The sequence below is a fragment of the Halichoerus grypus genome, chromosome 1 (genome assembly GCF_964656455.1).
Source record: "Halichoerus grypus chromosome 1, mHalGry1.hap1.1, whole genome shotgun sequence".
NCBI lineage: Eukaryota > Metazoa > Chordata > Mammalia > Carnivora > Phocidae > Halichoerus > Halichoerus grypus.
In genome coordinates, this window is record NC_135712.1 from 210,252,853 (window position 1) to 210,274,373 (window position 21,521).

Below are 21,521 nucleotides of genomic sequence, written 5' to 3' on the forward strand. Positions count from 1 at the left end.
AATGAAAAAGAAGAAAAAGTTGGCATTGAATTCAGGCGTTAGGAAATTGCCAGAAGCACTTGATTACCTTATTCAGCCTTGGGTAAATGCATTCTCCAACTATTTGCAAATATTAAAAATAGTAGAAGATGACAGGCGCTTCTGCCTTTAATGCCAGAAGTTACATGGTTGGTGACCTGACACCTGTCTGGCACTCATTCTGTCCCCTCTGCTTGACCTGAAATGGAAGGCCAATGAGGCTTACTGAGCGGTGGGTACATGGGACTCTCACTACTGCTTTTCTAACTGCTTGAGTCTATAATTATTTCAAAATTTAAAAAAAATTTAAGATTTTATTTATTTATTTGTCAGAGACAGAGTCAGGCAGAAGGAGAAGCAGACTCCCCGCTAAGCAAGGAGCCTGATGTGGGACTCAATCCCAGGACCTCGGGATCATGACCCGAACCAGAGGCAGACGCTTAATCAACTGAGCCACTGAGGCATCCCACAAAATCAAAAAAATTTTTAGATCTTCTACATTTATCCCAAAGAAACTAAAATTTATGTCCATACAAAAACTTGTACACAAATGTTTATTAAAAACCTTTATTGTAGGTAGCCAAAAAATAAAACAACTCCAATATACTTCAATGGGTGAATGATTAAACGGAGTAATATGGTATATCCATACCACTGAACACTACCCAACCATAAAAAAAGGAACAAATTATTGATACATGCAATGACCTGGATGAATTTCCAGGATATTGAGTGCAAAAAAAAGCCAACTCCAAAAGATTACATACTGTGTGGCTCTATAACATTCTTTAAATGAGAAAATTATGGAGATGGAGAGCAGGTTAGTGATTTCCAGGGGTAAAGGATAGAAATGGCTGGAGAGGGGTGTGTTTGTGTCTATAAAAGGGAATAAGAAGGGGTCTCTGTGGGTGATCAAACTCTTCTGTATCTTGACAACACCAATGGTAATTTTCCAGCTGTGGTAGTGTACCACAGTTTTGCAAGATGTTGTCATTGGGGGAAATCAGGTAAAGGTTCTGCAAGATCTCTCTGTATTATTTCTTACAACTTCACATGAATCTATAGTTCTCAAAATTTGAAAGTTTAATTTTAAAGATCTTGCTTTAACATTATGATGCAGAGATCCAAAGGTCTGATTTTAGGTTCACTTTATTTCAGTACTTGTTTTTGTACCTTTCAAGGTTGTAAGAAATACTTTACAAGGGGATAGATACCCACACCTGTTAGAATCGCTATCATCAAAAAGACAAGAAATGACAAGTGTTGGCAAGGATGTGAAGAAAAGTGGAACTAGAGGGTATTATGCTAAGCGAAATAAGTCAATCAGAGAAAGACATGTATCATATGACCTCACTGATATGAGGAATTCTTAATCTCAGGAAACAAACTGAGGGTTGCTGGAGTGGTGGTGGGTGGGAAGGATGGGGTGGCCGGGTGCTAGACATTGGGGAGGGTATGTGCTATGGTGAGCGCTGTGAATTGTGTAAGACTGTTGAATCACAGACCTGTACCTCTGAAACAAATAATACACTATATGTTAAAAAAAAAAAAAAAAGAAGAAGAAGAAGAAGAAGATAGCAGGAAGGGAAAAATGAAGGGGGGGGGAATTGGAGGGGGAGATGAACCATGAGAGACTATGGACTATGAAAAACAAACTGAGGGTTCTAGAGGGAAGGGAGGGTGGGGGGATGGGTTAGCCTGGTGATGGGTATTAAGGAGGGCACGTATTGAATGGAGCACTGGGTGTTATATATATATGAATCATGGCACACTACATCAAAAACTAATGATGTAATGTATGGTGATTAACATAACATAATAAAATAAAGTTTAAAAAAAAAGGAAAGAAAAGGGAACCCTTGTGTACTGTTGGTGGGAATGTCCATTGGTGTAGCCACTAAGAAAAACAGTATGGAAGTTCCTCAAAAAATTAAAAATTGAGGGGCGACTGGGTGGCTCAGTTGGTTAAGCGTCTGCCTTCGGCTCCGGTCATGATCCCAGAGTCCTGGGATGGAGCCCCGCATCAGGCTCCCTGCTCAGCCAGGAGCCTGCTTCTCCCTCTCCCTCTGCTGCTCCCCCTGCTTGTGCTCTCTCTCTCTCTCTCTGTCAAATAAATAAATAAAATCTTTAGGAAAAAAAATTAAAAACTGAACCACCATATGATCTAGTAATCCCATTTCTAGGTGCATGTCCAAAGAAAAGAAAATCAGGATCTCTAAGAGATATCTGCACCCCATGTTCATTTTAGCATTATTTACAACAGCCAAGACATGGAAACAACCAAAATGTCTGTCGATAGACAAATGGATAAAGAAAATGCAATTTAGTTAACGGGAGTGTTATTCAGCCTTAAAAAAAAAAAAAAAAAAAAAAGGAAATCCTGCCATTTGAGACAATTCAAGTGAACCTGAAGGACATTATTTCAGTGCAATAAGCCAGATGCCGAAAGACAAATACCGCATGATCTCACTTATACATGGAATCTGAAATATTCAAACCCACAGAAGCAGAGTATAACGGTGGTTTCCAGGGGATGAGGGGAGAGGGAAACGGGAAGATGTTGGTCCAGGGGTACAAAGTTTCAGTTACGCAAGATGAACAGTGCTGGAGACCTAAAGCACAGCACTGTGATTATAATTAACAAAACTGAATTGCATATTGAAATTTGCTAAGAAGGTAGATCTTAAGCGTTCTTAACATACACACACGCACACAAAAGAAGATGGTAGGCAGGTAAGGTGATGGATATGTAAATTAGCTTGACTATGGTAATTAATCACAACGCATACGTATATCAAGTCAAGTTAAATATATACAATTTTTAATTGTCAATTATACCGTAACAAAGCTGGAAAAAAAGAAAAAGGATGTAACATTTAAACTTCTGCAAGTTTTATAAAACATTCGACCATATGAGCACGATGATGAGCTATTTCAGATTTGTGTCTTCACTGTGTTACTTTTTATATCAAATAATTTGTTATATCATAATATTTGCATGAAGTGATAAAACCACATTGTAATACCTCTTTCAGAAGCGTGTCCCAGTCTGTCCCCAGTGAAATTTAACCTCTCCCTTCTTGGAATGCCAAGAGCACTGCACTTTGCCTATAGTAGTCATGGGCTATCTCCTCTTGCACCATAATTTTGCCAGCAAATTGTTCTCACATAAACGCTGCCCTTCTGGAGAACAGACTGTTTCATTTCTCTTCAGGAGAATTTACCAAAAGGTCTTGCAGAAGTAGATCTTCTCAAACTTCTAAACTGAATTAATATTTAGGTTTTATATTTAGGCTTAGTCATTTATAAAATAAGGAAGCTAGTACTTGACCACTTATCTTGCTTACCTAGAAAGGTTACTATTATAAACAAATAATAGTACAGATTTGTATGTGTTTTGCAAAAATATGAAGCAATACACAAATTCTACATAAGAAAAAAAGAACTTCAATTAATTAAAACTGTTCATCTCTGAAGGCTCATTTCTTCATCTCCTGATGAGTAATAACCCCAGATGACCCCTAAGTTACCCTCCAGGTCTGGAGTTTTGTGATCCTATTAGTGCTTCCCTAAATTCCTAACTTAAATTCTGCTATTGTGGATATCCACTCCCAAATACATTGACTTGAAAAAATCTGTGCATTTAGAAAGATAATAAATGCACACTGCGAAATGGTCTCAAACCACTTAACTTTGAATGGTTGGATTATCATGGGTTTTTCTCAATTTCTTCATATTTTCTTGAGTATTTTTTATTTCTTTGCTATTTTGTTGTCACTGAGCCACTTTCTCATTTAATTCAGATCACAAGTTACCTGTAACCTGACACATATTTTGTGATATTTGTTTTTTATTCCAGTTACCCTCTTTGCGCATCTTCTTTTGTGTAGATCTCTCCCTAGAATAATTTCTATAATGGCACTTTCCTGCCATAGAATACTAAATTGTTGAAATTACGTCTCTATTCCAGATAAATTAAAACTCAAATCTAAGAAATGGATCCACAAACTTCTAGAAGAAAAAAGTGACTCTTTTTTATAGTCATGGGTTTTATAAGATCTAAGCCATCGAGGCAAATATGGGCAAGATTTGATTCCATAAGATCTAAAGACTTCCTTTGTCAGAAAAACCCATGATAAAATTAATAAGCAAATGATGCCTTGGCTAAAAGAAATCTGGTAAACATGAAAAGTAAAGATTAATAGCACTGATGTGTTTTGAACTCTTACAAATCAATAAGGATGAGTTAAAGAATAAAAAGTGGACAGAGAGGAAATACAACTCACCTGTGAATACATTAAAGTACATTTACCCTCGAAGAAATGCCTTCAACCATTTGCAAATATTAAAAATAGTGATGATACCCTTTTGTGAAGAAAGTATGGGAACCCAGTCACACTAGTTTTCATTCCTGATGGGAATATAAAATAAAACAGCCATCTATCAGAACAGAAATCTATCAGAAATCTTAAACTAAGCATACCCTCTGTCTAGAAATTCCTTTTCTTGGGGCTTCTCCAAAGAAAATAATCCAAAAAATGTGCAGAAATGGAAGCACCCTGAAGTTCATTACAACCTTATGTATAACACTGAAAACTTTCCAAAATCCCAAGTATTGAGAGGATGCTGGTTAAAGTAACTGTGATATATTCAAAGGACTCCAGACATTAAAAATCACATATTTATGAATATGGAGAAAAGTTCAGTCTATTTTTGAGCAAAAACTAAGTTTAGTTATTATGCAATATCAGTGCTGTGAATTAGTTTGTTTATAAATATAGCAGGAAAATCGTCTAGAAGAGGATGCACCAAAATGTCAATAGTGACTATCTTTTAAAGATGAACTTACAGTTGACTTAGTTTTCATTTTTTTCTTTCCATGTTTTTTTTCTTTTTAAGATTTTATTTTGTTATTTGACAGAGAGAGAGAGAGAGAAAAAAAACATGCAGGGAGAGGGAGAGGGAGAAGCAGGCTCCCCACTGAGCAGAGAGCCCAATGCGGGACTCGATCCCAGGATCCTGAGATCATGACCTGAGCCGAAGGCAGACGCTTAACTGACTGAGCCACCCAGGTGCCCCTTCTTTCCATGTTTACCTGCTTTTCTAGTAAAATGATCACATAACTTCTGTAATAAGGAAAATTGTATATTGCTTTATATAACTAGATCATAAACCCTGACATTTCTGATAAAACATGAGGGAGAAATATAGGACCATGTGTGTCCCAAACTTGTCAAACAACAGCTCCGAAACTATGGCTGCAAGTGGAGTCTTGCTTTTCTGGAGTCAGGGTTTAAATAGTTTATTGTCTCCCCAAACAGAAAAAAAGTCTAATAGGTAGTTCAAGCCTACAGGTAAAATACTGAGCCTAAAAGACAGTTGTTAGGAGGCCCGTCTTCATCTTTCGTTCTCCTAATTTGCAGCACATCTTTTGCCCCTCTGTGTAATCCACGTACCCATTGTTGGTGTTGGTATTGGTGATGCTTTTGCTGTTGGTGGGGTGTGTGTGTGTGTGTGTGTGTGTGTGTGTGTGTGTGTGTGTGTTGGAGTTGAGGGTGGTGAAGGGCTAGAAGAGAGAAACGTGTTCTGCAGTGTCTGAGTCACCTTCCTCCCCATCTACCACAGCGCCAAGGGCAAGTTCATGGTGCCGGTGGAGATCTCCATCTTGGCTTCAAGTGCTAGATTCCTAGGCAGCATCTCTGCCCCAAAGTGCTGATCATTCTGATTAAGACCCAACAAGCACTCTTCAAAAGATTTAAGGAATAATAAAATAGGTTCCAGGAGAAACAGGCATTCTTAGGTTTTATCTCAGAAGTCTCTACCACATTTTTAGGTCTTTAAACAATAAACATCACTCTGGTTTTTCACTCAGATATTACAAAACTATTATCTTTATCTCTTTATCTGTTTACCAACTTCTCTGCTCTATTTTAAGAGTCCCTACGTCCACCTCCCTTAGCCATCAAGGCTCACAAACAAGAGTTCTACTTTGGATTAAGGGCTATCCTCAAAGTTTTTCCTGTCTAATCGAGCTATTTCTTCCACTATTACATATTCAGTAAGCACATTCTCTCTCCTGCCACCTCTCTAGCCTGAAACACTCACTTCGGAACTTAGAAATATTCAGGCCATCCTCCATCGCACCTTCTGTTTTCTTTTATCAAGTGACAGTTACTATAAAGATTCCCATTTGGGTAAAATTACCTCGGGTATACATCTGTCCTTTCATGTTTTCTTCTGACTCCTTTAGAGGTTTTAATTTTACCTTTCAAATATATTTGGAATTTCTTCCTGAATACTTAATTTTTTTAAATGTGTCCTATATTCTCCTCAAACCATTATTAAATCCTCATTTCCCAGCTCATTGGAAACGCTAACTTGATCACATACTAAGCTTCCATTTATACAAGGATTGTCTCTGCACCCACTGTATTCCTCCCTCCATCGGTTACTTTTGTTGATTTTTTTTTTTTTTCTCCAATAACTAAAGTTAGAGATTGCTTCGGTGTATCCCTTTTCCATATTCCCCTCATGGATTTTTTTTTTTTTTAAGATTTTATCTATTTATTTGACAGAGAGAGACACAGTGAGAGAGGGAACACAAGCAGGGGGAGTGGGAGAGGGAGAAGCAGGGAGCCCGATGCGGGGCTCGATCCCAGGACGCTGGGATCATGACCTGAGCCGAAGGCAGATGCTCAAAGACCGAGCCCCCCGGGAGCCCTCCCCTCATGGATTTTTATTTGTCAACTAAGCAAACTAAGCATCCCGGTCTGAGGCCCGGCCCCTCCCCTCCCCTTCCCTCCCCACCGCCCCGCGAGGCCCGCCGCCCCTCGCCGCCTCCCCTCCTCCCCTCCTCCCCTCGCTGCCACCGCTCCGCTAGGCCCGGGCCCCGCCCCTCGCGCCCCTCGCGTCCCCCAAGGCCCGCCCCCCGCCTCAGCCCGGAATCGCCGACCGCCCCCCTCGGCCGCCGCGAGCCCGAGGCCGGAAGCGGAAGTGCGGCGGGGGCGCGGCCGAGGAGGAGCCGCGGGTCTGCCCGGCAGGTCCGAGCCGCAGCCGGGGAGCCGCGAGCCCGGGATCTCGCGTCCCGCCCGGGAGGGGCTGGGCCTCGGGCAGTCCCCGGTCACGCCGGTGTCCCTCCGTCCGTCCCCGGGGGCCTCAGGCTGTTGCTCAGGTCAGCCTGGAGGTCCGGCCGCGCCGTCCCCCTCAGAAAGCACGGTCCCCGTCACCTCACCTGGGGGCCACTCTGCCCCCCTCTCCCCCCACCCCCGGACTTCCCGCCCTGTCTGGGGACAGTGGGGTTGTCACATATCACACACCGGCCTCTAGAGGGTAGTGGCCGGGGATGCTGCTCAGCATCCCCCGATGCACGGGACCGCCCCCGCGACAAAAAGTCACCCCGCCCCGGTGTCCGCAGTGCCAAGGTTGGGAAACCCTCCTGCTCTCTGCAGGGCCTTCCGTGTCCGAGGTCTTGCACCAGCTGTGGAAATCGGTTCAAAGTCAGCGGAGTCACTTAGCCGATGGGCCCCCCCTCCCCCCAGCGACCAGCCGCAGAAGCTCCATCCCGCGAAATGAGCGAGCGAGGCGAATGCGCACAGCCTGACGCCGCGTTCTCCCCCTTGGGAGCGGACGGCTGGGGAACCAGCAACTTCGGCTCTCGCTGCACCTTGAATCAGTAAATTTTAAAAATGGTGAATGGGCGGTCTTTCTATCCAACAACTATTACTTCCTGTAAAGGCCTCAAAAGCAATCTTCGTGCCTTCCCCCCCCCCCCCGCCCCAAGGCAAGAAGAGCATCTCTCTGGTTCCGAGTTTGCGTGGAAACCAGCCTCAGGCTCCACCTGTTCTCAGGGATCCGTGGATTTCCGTGTGGCCAGGTGAGCTCCCCGTGGAAATTGTATCAACAGGTTCCAGCAGCCTCCGCTGCGCAGAACTGCCAGTGGGCCCTTCCTGTGGGCAAGCGACACCAGGGGTCACTAAGAGTGAGGGTTAAAAATTAAATTACTCAGTTTTCTTAGAAAATACTCACTTGTCGGAAATTCTGGTTAAAGTTTTTCTTTGCATTTGGTTCAAAACTAAGATGATACGAAAAGGTCTATGTTAGAAAATCTTCCCCCCCCCCCCCCGTTCTTCCATCCTGTTCTTCCCTTAGGGACCTATATAGGTAATTGCTTTTAGTGGTTTATCGTGCATTCTTATCCTTCCAGGTTTTCAAGTGAATACAAGCAAATGTATTCTTGTTTCCACTTTACTTACACAAAACATTGTAGTCCTGTATGCGTTTTTGTCTTGCGTTTTGTCCCTTAACATATACTGGAGATTTTTCCATTATTAGTTCATACTTTGCTCCTTGTAATGGCGAATAGTATTAAAAACCAAGATCTAGACACTGGGTGTGCTAAGTAAGTGCCCCTTGAGTAACATTCCTTCTAGGACCTTTCCCTGGATTTAGCTAGGAAATATATGTGTGTTTTTGGCCGGGCGGGGGAGAGGTTGTTCTTATTGTTTAAGGTTTTATTTTTATTTTTTAAAGATTTTTTTTTAATTTATTTATTTGAGAGAGAGAGACCATGAGCAGGGGTGAGGGGCAGACAGAAAGGGAGAAGTAGACTCCCCACTTAGCAGGGAGCCCGCCCACCTGGGGCTCCATCCCAGGACCCTAGGATTATGACCTGAGCCTAAGGCAGATGCTTAACCACCTGAGCCACCCAGGTGCCCCTAAAATTTTATTTTTAAGTAATCTCTACACCCAAGGTGGGGCTCAAACTTACAACCCCGAGATCAAGAGTCACACACTCCACCGACTGAGCCAGCCAGGTGCCCGCGGAAATATATGTTTTTTAAATCGTGAGTTTAACATGGTATTTCTAATTCAGTTTTAATTTTGCAGTGTTTTTTTTTTTCCTTAACTTTTTGGATTTTATGTTAATTTTTATATGTTACACTAAAAATATTGGCTCCTAACAACATTGATTTATTTACTTAATGGTACTCTCCTTCCCTGTATATAAAAAATGACACTCAGAAACATTGCTGCCCATACCTAGCAACCCCACTTCTGGAAATATATTCTGAGTGTCAACCTCCCAAAATACAAAACAATATGAGATTATTTGTGGGAGCATTATTTCCAGCAGCAAAAGATGAGAAGCAACACAAATGTCCATCAGTAGGAAACTGGCAGAATTAGCAATATACTTTGTTTTAAAGTCATAGGAAGGTATTGTTTTTTCAGACTGTTGTGGTCGTGTTTCCAAATTGATGAGCAATTAGGTTTCTCTTGTTGTTTGTTTTCAGTTTTGAGGATTGCAGTTGTATTTTTTTAAATATGATTCCAAAGCCAAAATTCTCTAATAAGACATGTTCAGGGAATTCTAACTATAATTCCTGTCTCTTCTTCTCAGTTATTCTCCTGCCCTCATTGGTCACCATTTATATTCATTTGTTTTATTCTCTCAGTATTTCTTTTGCATTTAGAAGCAAGTGGGTATGTGTATCTGTGTATGTATCTGTCTATATGTGTCTATAAATGTATATATGCAAAATATATATATGCACATATATATACATACATATGTGTCTCTCCTGGCCTTTCCCTTCTTATAAAAAGGAACATTCCATATACTGTTTTGTACCTTGATTTTTTTTCTCTCCTTATATTTATTGGGGATAATAATCTCTATGAATACCTAGAGATCATCTCATTCTGTAATGGCTGCATGATTCTTCACTGTATGGATATCCCCTAGTTTATTCAACCAGTTCCCTATAGATGGTCATTTGTGTTGCTTTTAGTCCTTCGCTATTATATATATTGTCACAGTAAATAGTCTTAGACATCGGTTTTAATATTTCCGTATCTTTGAGAAAGATTCCTACAAGTGGGATTGACGGAGAAGAAGTAAACATCTTCACAGTTTTGCGTGATGATGACAAATTTCCTTCTGTAGGATTGCACCCCAGCAGTGTATGAGAGTGCCTTTCCGGACAGACTTTCCAATAAAGGGTTTTTCTTGATCTGACAGATAAGAAATAGTATCAGTGTAGTTGCAATCTGCATCTCTGTCATTATGAATAAGATCACCAGTGAGTCTACCAAGGGTGGTGTCCTTGAAATGGTTGAAACCAGAGTGTCCCAAGTTGAGGAGTAAGTGGGATGCGAGGAAATGAGTCAAGGGTTGAAAACACTTTGCCAGTGATCAGGGAGAGACTAGGTGGAAACAGAAGGAAACCTGCCCTTATGATAGATTTATTTCACTACTAAAAACACTACTAAAACATATGTGCATTCCCACATATGTTTATTTACTGTTAAGCCAACATATTGGTAAAAACGGCTCAATATCAGGAATATGGATTTATAATAAAGACAGCAACCTATTACTGAGTAGTTGAATAGCAGTCCAACAATTATTATTTTTTTTATCATGGCAAAACCCAGTTAAGGTAGAAATATTGAAAAGCCAGTAATATTTCCCCTTCTTGTAGGAATTAAATTAAAGAAGTGTGGGCATTCTACTGAAATGTCACTGTAACACATGGATGTCACCATAATATGAAAGTAATCTTTCTGTGAGGGTTACTTTTCTAAGCAGCAGGAAAAATGGTTAATAGAACACCCTAATTTAAATAAACTTAGCTTAAATTTAGAGATATATCAGCTTCTGACAAACTCTCATTAGTAATAAATTTAGGAAATGGCTAGATGTTGTAAACATCAAACAGGGAGTGCCTGAGGAGGCAGGAGAATGGCTGGACTGAGTCCTTTGTGTGGTTGAGAACAACTGAGTGGACAAGGACGAGGTTTGGGAGGCTGGGTTCAGAGAGACATTTCTGACCTGTTGTTCTAGATGGTAGAACAGGGTCAGGTGATGACAGAGTCTAGGGTGGTGCCGATGGAAGGTGCGGCCAACGTGGATGGGGACCAACTCGTAACAGTGAGGGTCATCCTCACGCCCTCTGATATTACCCGAGGGCAGTGGGACTGGAGATCGAAAGACTAATGGGAGGCAGGTGCCAGCATCTCTATTTGGTAAAGGGGTCGTAGCTGGGAATGTGTTTGTGACAACCGCTTGGATGGGAAGGATGTGCCCTGAGACTCGGTGAAGCTGAGGATTTAAATGGGGGTGACACAGGCTTGTGCTGGTTGTCCCAGTTAGGACAGAAGAGGACAAGTTTTTCACATGCCCTCCGTTCATCACATGCTAGTAAGCAAAGTAAAGACCCAGGATTGGAGACCCCACTTGCATTTAAAGGAGGACACGGTGGGCAGGCTGAGACCCATTCATCCTCAGTAGCCTGGAGAGGGAGAAAGGCTGTGAAAGCTTCCTGTTTTCCCATTTCTTCCAGAGCCTGGCCTGCGTGCACTGTGGGGACGAGAGGAGGAGTGTCCGGGTTCTCTGTCTGAGTCACAGGATGGCGGCCATGGTTCTCTCCCCCACTTGTGGTAAGTTGGGGGGCCCTCAAAATCCAAGCGTTAAAGGCCCCTGCACCACAGAGCAGGAAAGGAGGGGCTGAGCAGGGAGGCGGGAGTAGAGCCCCGAATGCCCGGGGGTCACCAGGACCCCATGTGGTTCTTGGGATTTGGGGTGTTGGTGGTTTGAGTGTGTCTGTGGAGATCTCACCTGTGTCGTGAATATGGGAGAGCCTTTGAATTTACCTCAAATTCTTTCTATAAACTTGATAAAATAACAGTGCTGTCCCTTGAACTTCAATTTCCTCATCTGTGAAATGGGAATTATCATCTTTTCCTCCAGTGCAGTAAGAGCCTTGGCCCTGTTTTCTGGCCCTGGTGAGACAGGGCTCTGCTCTGTTGTCCTGTGAAAGCTGTGTGTGTGTGTGTGTGTGTGTGTGTGTGTGTGTGTGTGTGTGTGTGTGTGTTGGGGTATGGTCAATTACAGGTAGGTGAGGAAGCCTCCAAACTGGTGAGTGCTAGAATATAGAGCAATCCTGGACTCTTCCGACTCATTTCTTCTCCAGCTCAGTCTTCCCTGTACTCAGCCTCTCCTCAAAAAGGATGCACAGAGGAGGAAGGGTTGGTTCATGGCTTCCTGACAAGCTGGTTACCGGTGAGTCACATATTTTTTTCCCAAATAATTATTCTTTTGACCAAAAGTTGGACTTACCTTTCAGGGCCTGGAGCCCCACAGCCAAGCCAGGTCTTCAGGCATTCCAGGATCTCCGGGCATCTGGTGGTAGATAAAGGATTGTCAGTGTTTATCAACATTTTCTATATTTTCCTAACTTCCTCCAGAGTCACTTTATACATTACATTATTATTAGTTTTAAAGGAAAGACATGACTGTGTCCTATATTCAAGCAACTGGTGATGGCCACTGGGGAGTATCTCTGACATCTGCCATGTCCCCGGCCTATGCTCAGCCCTGAGATCGAGGGAAATAAGACTGCAGGATTCCACGGTCTCACTGGAATAAGGGACTCACCTACATGTTAAAGGTACATTTCACCTTGGGAGTGGGCGTCAGTAGGCAGGAGAGGAGCCCTGCAGGCTAAGCCCAGGAGCAGTGGAGAGCAGAGCTCAGAACCCTGCCCGTACATCTTGTGCTTGGGGTTTCCTGTCCCTAGTCCTGTCATCCTCCTATCAACTTGGTGGGGGTGGTCCTTGGCTAAGCCATGATGCTTGTGACGGCTCAGGACTTGGTAACCTTCGAGGATGTGGCCGTGGAGTTCACGCAGGAGGAGTGGGCACTGCTGGACCCTTCTCAAAGAACACTGTACAGAGACGTGATGCGGGAGAACTGCATAAATCTGGCATCGCTGGGTAAGCCCCACCTCAGCCCTGCATTTATTTAATGACTCAGGTAATAAGTCTTTTCTTTTTTTAATTCATGTGACATTCACAGAACAGAAAACATTTTTAATGTATAATTCAGTGATTTTTAGTAATGCCACAGTGTTGTGCAACCACCTCTAATTCCAGAACATTTATTGCACCAAAAATAAACCCTATAATCATTAAGTAGCCACTCCCTTTCCCACCTACTCCAGCCACTGGCTACCATGGATCTACTCTCGGTCTCTGGTTTTACCTGTTCTGGACATTGCATATAAATGGAATCATACAATATATAGCCTTTTGTATCTGACTTCTTTTGCTTAGAATAAAGTTTTCAAGGTTCAGCCATGCTGTAGCATGTGTCGAACTTTATTCCTTTTTCTGGCTGAACGTTATTCCATGGTGTGTATATACCACTTTCTCTGTGCCCACTCATCAGTCGATGAACATTTGAGTTGTTTCCACCTTTTGGCTACTGTGAAGAGTGCTGTGCTCTGCTATGAACATTCATGTATGTTTTTGCCTGAACATTTGTTTTCAGTTCTCTTGTACGTTTGCCTAGAAGTGGGATTCCTGGGTCATATGGTCATTCAATGTTTAACTTTTTGAGGAACCTCCAAACTTTTCTCCATGGTACCTGTGCACCATTTACATTCCCACCAACAATGTGGGAACACTTGGTTATTTGCATTTCCCTAAAGAATAATAAGATGGGTCCTCTTTCCATGTGCTTGTTAGCCATTTGTATATCTTCTTTGGGAAAATGTGTATTTGAGTCCTTTGCCCACTTTGAGAGGGCTGGGGTTGTTTGCCTTTTTATTGTCGAGTTGTAAGAATTCTTTATATATTCAGGATGCTGGACCCTCATCAAATAGATGATTTGCAAATATTTTCTCCCATTCTATGGATTGTCTTCTCACTTTCTTGAAGGATAGTTTTGCTGCATATAGAATTAATGAATGACAGAGGTTTTTTCCTTTCAGCACTCTGAATATGTCATCCCACTGCTTTATGGCCTCTGCGATTTCTGATGTGAAATCAGCTGTTAATCTGATTGATGGTGATCCCATATATGTGATGAACTAAAAATTCTCTTGTTGCTTTCAGGATACTCTCTTAGTCTTTAGCTTTCAACAGTTTGATTATAATGTGTCTCAATTTGGTCTCCTTGAGTTTATCCTCTTCGGTGTTCATTAAGTTTCTTGGATATGTAGATTCATCACTTTCTTCAGTTTGGGGAATTTTTTGGCCATTTATCTTTTTAAAATATTGTTTCTGCCCCTTTGTCCATCTCCTCTCCTTCAAGAACTCTATTATGCACATGTTGGTTGTTTGATGGTGTCCCACAGGTTTCTTATGCTCTTCAAATTGGGCAATCTCAATTGACCTGTCTTCAAGTTCACTGATTCTTTCTTCCACCAGATCAAGTTTGATGATAAACTTTTCTAGTGAATGTTTCATTTTAATTTATTGTACTTTCCACTCCAAAATTTCTGTTTGGTTCTGTTTTATAATTTCTTTCACTATTTGTTGAGAATCCTTTTTCATGGTTTCCTTTAGCTCTTTGCACGTACTTAAAATAGTTGAAATCTTGGTCTTGGGGCGCCTGGGTGGCTCAGTCGCTAAGCATCTGCCTTCGGCTCAGGTCATGATCCCAGGGTCCTGGGATTGGGCCCCACATTGGGCTCCCTGCTCAGCAGGAATCCTGCTTCTCCCTCTCCCACTCCCCCTGCTTGTGTTCCCTCTCTTGCTGTGTCTCTCTCTGTCAAATAAATAAAATCTTTAAAAAAAAAAAAAAGAAGAAATCTTGGTCTAGTAAGTCTCTTCCTCAGGAACAGTGTTTCTTAATTTCCTTTTTCTGTAATGGTCATGCTTTTTTGTTTCTTTGCATGCCTCATAATTTGTTGAAAACTCCAAAAACGTTTGGAATGTTAGGACAGTTCTGTAAGTCAGAGATTCCCCTATCCCCAAGGTTTATTGTTGTTGCTTGTTCTAGTTAGTATTGTTTGGTGACATTTTCTGAACTAATTTTGTAATGTCTGTATTTGTCGTGTGTGGCCACTGCAATCTCTATTTTGTTAAGTTAACAGTCAGCTAGTGATTTATCAGAGGTTTCCTTAAATGCCTGGAACTCCAAAACTCCCAGTCTTTGCAGATGGTCTCTGTGTATATAGGAGCATGCCTTCAAAACTCAAACAGTTTACAACTCTGCCTTAGCCTTCACTTACTGCTTGTATAGAGCCTGAAGGTCAGTCAAAGGTGAAGGCTTAGTGCCTTTTCAGATATTTTCTGAGCGTACACCCAACCATGGGTATGTACATGTTCTATATTCCTAGGACTGTGGGAGCTTTTCAAAGCCCCTTTCCCCCAAAGCATCTTGTTCCCTGCTTTTCCTCTGAGACTTTTTGGCTAGTCTTATGTGTGCTTTAGTGATTTTCCCTTGCCCCAAGCAGCAGTAGCTAATACATTTAAATGTAGTCAGTACATGCCCCAGCCCTCCGCCCCCATAGCCACTTCCATTCCGGGAGAGTTTGGAGTTAAACGAAATAAAGGCAAGCCCTGTGAGCCAGTCCTTCTGGGAGCCACCAGGAAGGTCAAAACAGACAATCACACTTCTTTGAAAATAAGATTTGTCCTACTTCTACCAGTACTAAGAGCACAGATTGTTGTCTTCAAAATGCTTGCTGGGGTGGGACGGAGGATAGGGTGAGGATCAGCTAAAATGTCACAAAGCTCTCTTACAGATTCAGCTGTTTGTCTTGATTAAGCATTTTCCTTGTTGCTGTAAGCTCTTGATCACTTCCTAGAGTTTTAGTAATTCAAACAGTTTTTACCTGTTAATTTGCTTTTTTGTGTGTGTGTGTATGGAGGTTAGACTTTAGAGGTCCCGACTCCACCATTTTTGCTGACATCACTTCTCAGAAGTCTTTCTTGAGCACCTTTATGTTCCTAGGCCTGTGCTAGGAATTGGGAATAGAGTGGTGAACAAGACAGATGTGGTCCCTACTATCATGGAGCTTACACTCTAATGCCTGCCCTATGAACTGAAGATCTAGTCCTGGCCCTGACTTTATATTCTCTATGCATAAAAGTTTTGGAGCTTTTAAATATGTGTTTGAGCTTGGGTATTAGCTTCTGGTACTAGTTATTCCCCCAGGCACCGTGGGTATCGACTGAGGATACTCTCTTTTTTTTTTTTTTTTTCACTATGAAAGAGAGCTACTATATTTATTAGAATTTAGGGATAATTATCCCATTGTTCCTAAAGCCACACCTGCTTATCTTCAGAAGTAAGGGCTTCAGTTTCATGGTGGGGCTCATTTTCCCCTGTAGAGTCCCCCTACATACTATGTCCTTTCTTTATGTATAGGAAATCAAGTTGATAAACCTGGTCTGGTGTCTGAATTGGAGCAAGAAGATAAAGTGATTACAGAGGAAATCAGAATTCTCCCAGGCAACTGTCCAGGTGAGCACCAGGTAGATTGTGAGTCCTTGTGAGGAACATGTCTGGCCTGTGGCTTGGGAGTTTGGAGTATTACTTTAGGAAATGTCACTCAGGGAACTTTGTAAAATGCCCTTTTTTTTTCCTGACAAGATCAAAAGCATTTAGGATAAGCCTCCTTGTGTACCTTCTTTTCTTCCTCTTAAATTCTCTGTTCATCACTTCACACTTTACTTCAGCCTTAGAGGAAGAAAAAAGACATGTCTCTTTTTCTTCTTAAATGTAAGTTTCACGTGAGCTCCATCCCACTTTACATTCCTGACGATTCCTTCTTCTGTCAGCCTCAATCTCAATCTTCCTAGAGTCTTTTAAAAATACCTAAAATTGGGGCACCTGGGTGGCTCAGTCAGTTAAGCGTCTGCCTTCAGTTCAGGCTTCGTGTTCTTTCTCGCTATCTCTGTTGCTATCTCTCTTTCTCTGAAATAAATACAATCTTTTAAAAATACCTAAATTGTCATACCTGTGTCCCTTTCATTGCAAACCTCCTGAAAAACGCTAATCCTTTAAGGTCTGCCTTCAGTAATATGTGCATTTTATCTTTTATTTTCTCCACAAACTTAAACTTCTTTTCAATTTGTTTCAGATTTGGAGACTCTACTTAAAGCCAAAGGGTTAACTTCTAAGTAGCATGTTTTTAGAAAAGAACAATATGAAGGTGTAAAAATGGTAAGATTTCTAATTTTCCACAGTAGGAATATGCCATAAATTAGAAAAACTACAAAGTTACCAAGAGAGTCATTCTCCCAAGAGAAAGTGGCCTCTGAAGAGATACCATGAAACTATTGTGAATTTGGAGAAAAATGATTTCACAGTTATTTCTTCCCTGAGCATCTCCATAATTGTTTCCATAAATGTGACTCAGATATTAAAGATTTCAAACATGAACTGGTGTTAAACCTATCAGAAAACTGTTCTCTGAATATGATAAAGACTTGTGGCACCACAGCCATCTTTTTTAACTTCTAATCACTCAAAGTAGCAAAAATGCCAAATTATAATGTTATACATAACAGAATTCCTGGGAGAGAGAATTCCTACGATAGCACTGAATATTAAAAATACTATAAATTATAGTTATCATTCATCTCTTAATCAACAGGAAAGAAATCATCTTGGAGTGAAACTCAACGAATGTAATCAGTGCTTTAAAATCTTCAGCACAAAATCTAACCTCACTCAGCACAAGAGAATTCATACTGGAGAAAAACCCTATGTCTGTAATCAGTGTGACAAATCCTTCAGCAGTAGTTCTTACTTGACTGTTCATAAGAGAATACATAATGGGGAGAAACCCTATGAATGCACTGACTGCAGGAAAGCCTTCAGTAATCCCTCTTCCCTTAGACTGCACGTGAGAATTCACACTGGAGAAAAACCTTACAAATGTAATCAGTGTTTTCATGTCTTCCGTACTAGATGTATCCTCAAAAGGCACAAGAGAGTTCATACTGGGGAGAATCATTATGAATGTAATCAGTGTGGCAAGGCCTTCAGCACGAGGTCTTCCCTTACCGTGCACAACAGAATTCATACAGGGGAGAAACCTTATGAGTGCCACAATTGTGGGAAAGCCTTTAGGAAGAGCTCACATCTGACCCAGCACGTGAGAACTCATACTGGAGAAAAACCCTATGAGTGTGATCAGTGTGGAAAATCCTTCAGCAGTAGTTTTTCTCTTACTGTGCACAAGAGAATACATAATGGAGAGAAACCCTATGAATGTAGTGACTGTGGGAAAGCGTTTAATAATCTCTCATCTGTTAAGAAACATGTGAGAATTCACACTGGAGAAAAACCCTACGAATGTAATCATTGTGGGAAATCTTTCAGCAGTAACTCTTACCTTTCTGTGCACAAGAGAATTCATAATAGGTAGATAGGAATGCAGCGACTATGGGAAAGCATTCATTGGTTTCTCATCCCTCTGACATCTTGGGAACTCATGCTGGATGTAGAAATTATCTTTGCATAACAAATTAGCCCCAAAACTTAGTGCTTTAAAGCAACAAACATTTATTATCTCACAATTTATGTAGGTCAGGGGTTCAGAAATGGATTAGCTATGTAATTCTGGTTCTAGTTCCCTCACGAGGTTGCAACCAATATGTCGACTAGAACTGCAGTCACCTGAAGTCTTTAGGACTGAAGGGTCCACTTTGAAGATTGATTATTCACATGCCTGACAAACTAGTGCCAGTTGTTGGCATGGGACCTATGGTTCCTTGCCATGTAAGCCTCTCTGCAGTGATGAGTGTCTTTATAATATGGCAGCAAGTTCTCCCCAAATAATGTGATCCAAAAGAGCCAATGCAGAAGCCATAATGTCTTTTATGACCTAGCCGCAGGATATATTCTCTTCATCTGTATTGTGTTGGTCACCCACACTGGTTCTGACAGTGTGGGAGGGAACTACACAAGATATGGATACAAGGAGACCGAAAACACTGGGAACCATCTTGGAGATCGATCATGACTCAGTGAAGAAAAGCTATCAGCAGATCCTCCTTCTAATCCAGTCAATATGGAATACCATTCAATAGCCCAAATGTTAACTCACTGTGGAGAGAAACCCTATAAGTGCCGACTTTGTGGTAAAACTTTTACCTCAAGCTCTCACAGAAGTAAAAAAAATTACCAACTGGGGAGAAACAGGAGGAATGCATTGGCTAAAGGAAAGCCTTTCGTGGTATCTTGTGAATCACATGAAATTCACATGAAGGGAAAACCCTATGAATATCATCAAAATGGAAAACTCTTCAGAAGACACTCATCCTTTAAGACATACATAAGAAATCACACTGTACAGGAACACTGTATATAAGGAATATGGAAGGAAACAATTGGCACTCTCCACTCTACTTTACTCTTCCCTGCTCTGTGCCTCGAGAGGTTAATGGACTATATCAGTGGGCTCATATACCTCAGGCTTCTGTTTGGGTTGGTCAGTGGGGAGCCCAGGTGGGAGATCAAAGGGATAGAGGAGAGTGAGTCCACCCCACAGCATATCCCTGCAGGAGAATTGGGTTCTGGATGCTACACTTGGCCACTTTTCAGTCCCTGTAGTGCAGCCCTCTCCCCTCTTCCTACCATGCCCCAAATTTTCAATAATCACTCCCTCCTCTGTCCTCTCCTTCCTTGTTCTTCTTCCAGTCATTGAATATGCACTATCCCTTTTTTGTTTCCCTACACCCTGCCTGCAATTGTTCTGTTATAGTGATACACCAATGTACTGAGAATATAATGAAGGGTCTTTACCATTTTCTACAAGGCCCCAAACAATTCAGATCCACTGCAGAGCCGACCTCACCTTCCACCATTCCTGTTTACTTCCTACACTATAGTTGCGCTGGTCTTGCGGTAGCCCCATCATCCCAGCACAGTTCAATGTCAGGGTCTCTGTAATGCCTAGACTGATATTCCCAACATAGCTACATAGCTCACTCGCTCAGTTTACTTAGGTTTCTGCCAAAATGTCACTTGAATTGAAAGGCTTTCATTCCCACTCCAAATATGTGAGCAAGTCTCCAGTTCCCACGTTTATTATCTTTATTGGGAGTTATTCATCTCAATAGCACTTACCACCATCTGACTGACTCTATATATACCTCTTTATTTGACTAATATTTATTCCCCATCCCAACCCCCACTATGTTGTGAACACCATGAAAGCAAGGACTGTGTGTTTGATTTATCACTGTAGATCCTGTACCATAGCCACGCCTGGTACAGAGGCCGTGTTCTATTGCATAGCAATTAAAGAGTATGGACTCTGGAGAGAAACTATTTGAGTTCAAGTCCAGACCCTACTGCTTAATCACCTGGTTACCTCAGGCAAGTAACAAACACTTTGTGCCAGTTTTTTCATTTATAAAATGCTAACAATGAGAGTGCCTACTTTGTAAACTTGTATTGAAGGTTCAATTAATTAATATATGTAAAGCACTTGGGAGACTGCCTGGTATATAGGAAACCCTATATATATATTTCATTTTTTATTGTGAATTAATTAAAATTAATTGTAGGATTATACCAAGCAAAACAAGCCAGACACAAAAAAGTAAATACTGTATGATTCTATTTACATAGATTTCTAGAACAGGCAGAAAATAATCTGGAGGGGGGTGGAGAACAGGGGTTGCAACTAAGTGTGAGGCAAGGGATGTGAGGCAGTAACTTGGATTGACTGGGAAAGGACAAGAAGGAACTTCACAGGGTGAGAAAATGTTTTATGTCTTGATCGGAGTATAAGTTACACAGATATATGCATTTGGCAGGATGCATCAAACTGTACACTTAAGATCTGTACATTGCACTGCATGTAAGTTATGCCTCAATTTAAAAATTCGCTAAGTGAAAGAGACAAAAAGCCACATGTTGTATGATTCCGTTGTATGACATTCTGGAAAAGACAAGACTGTGGGGAAGGACAAATCAGTAGTTGCTAGGGATAAGAGGTAGAAGATAGGATAACTACAAAGGCATAGCACAAGGGAATTCAGGAGTTTTGGTACTGTCCTATAGCATGACAAATCTCTCTGTATTTTTTCAAAACTTACGGAACATTAAACCACAAAGAGTGAATATTATTATAGGTTAAAACAAAATACAATCACCAGGTAGTAGAGGTAACACAAAATGGAATACAGACTATAACAAATGAACGTAACTGTATTACAAATGAATATCATAACCACACTGAAGAGGATGGAGAAGAAACCTAACTTACTTAGGAAAACTGTATTTTGACCAGATGCTATAAGGCTAAAAGCAAAAAGAACTGTACAGAAATCCTGTACTAGAGTTAATAAATTTGTTTCTCTCAAGGGTATGGGTTGGCAATTCTGAACCACTTTATGTATATACTAGGGTTGGACAACTAAGTATATATGTTGTAGATCCTTAAAGCCAGTTTCTTGCTCTCAGAGACATTACAAACAAGGAAAGAGAAAGGCTAGAGTGGACCCTGTGGTGTTGGATTGGAATTGGAGATAGAAGTAAGAACTTGGGGTTTCTTGAAAGATGATGATAGATACATACATAGACACATAACTAGATAAGCACAGAGGTATGCGTATGCCTGAAGTGGGTACATACATATATTTTCAACCTCTGTCAGCAGAGAGGAAGACCTAGAAGCGGTGGCACTTCAGTAGCAATGAGTACACCTGGCACCTAGATCTAGGTTTGTAAATGCCATTCTCAAAAAAAG

At 41.4% G+C, this 21,521-nt stretch overlaps 1 protein-coding gene across 1 annotated transcript; it reads left to right on the top strand.

The window, feature by feature from the left end:
• The first annotated feature begins 7,349 nt into the window (after positions 1–7,349).
• Positions 7,350–21,140, top strand: LOC118538491 (uncharacterized). Its single transcript, XM_078056037.1, is given in 7 exon segments — positions 7,350–7,891; positions 11,364–11,460; positions 11,994–12,082; positions 12,669–12,795; positions 16,181–16,276; positions 16,896–16,978; positions 17,412–21,140. Coding segments are annotated over 6 exon segments (1,203 nt in total). The 5' UTR covers positions 7,350–7,891; positions 11,364–11,429; the 3' UTR covers positions 18,189–21,140.
• The last annotated feature ends 381 nt before the right edge of the window (positions 21,141–21,521 follow it).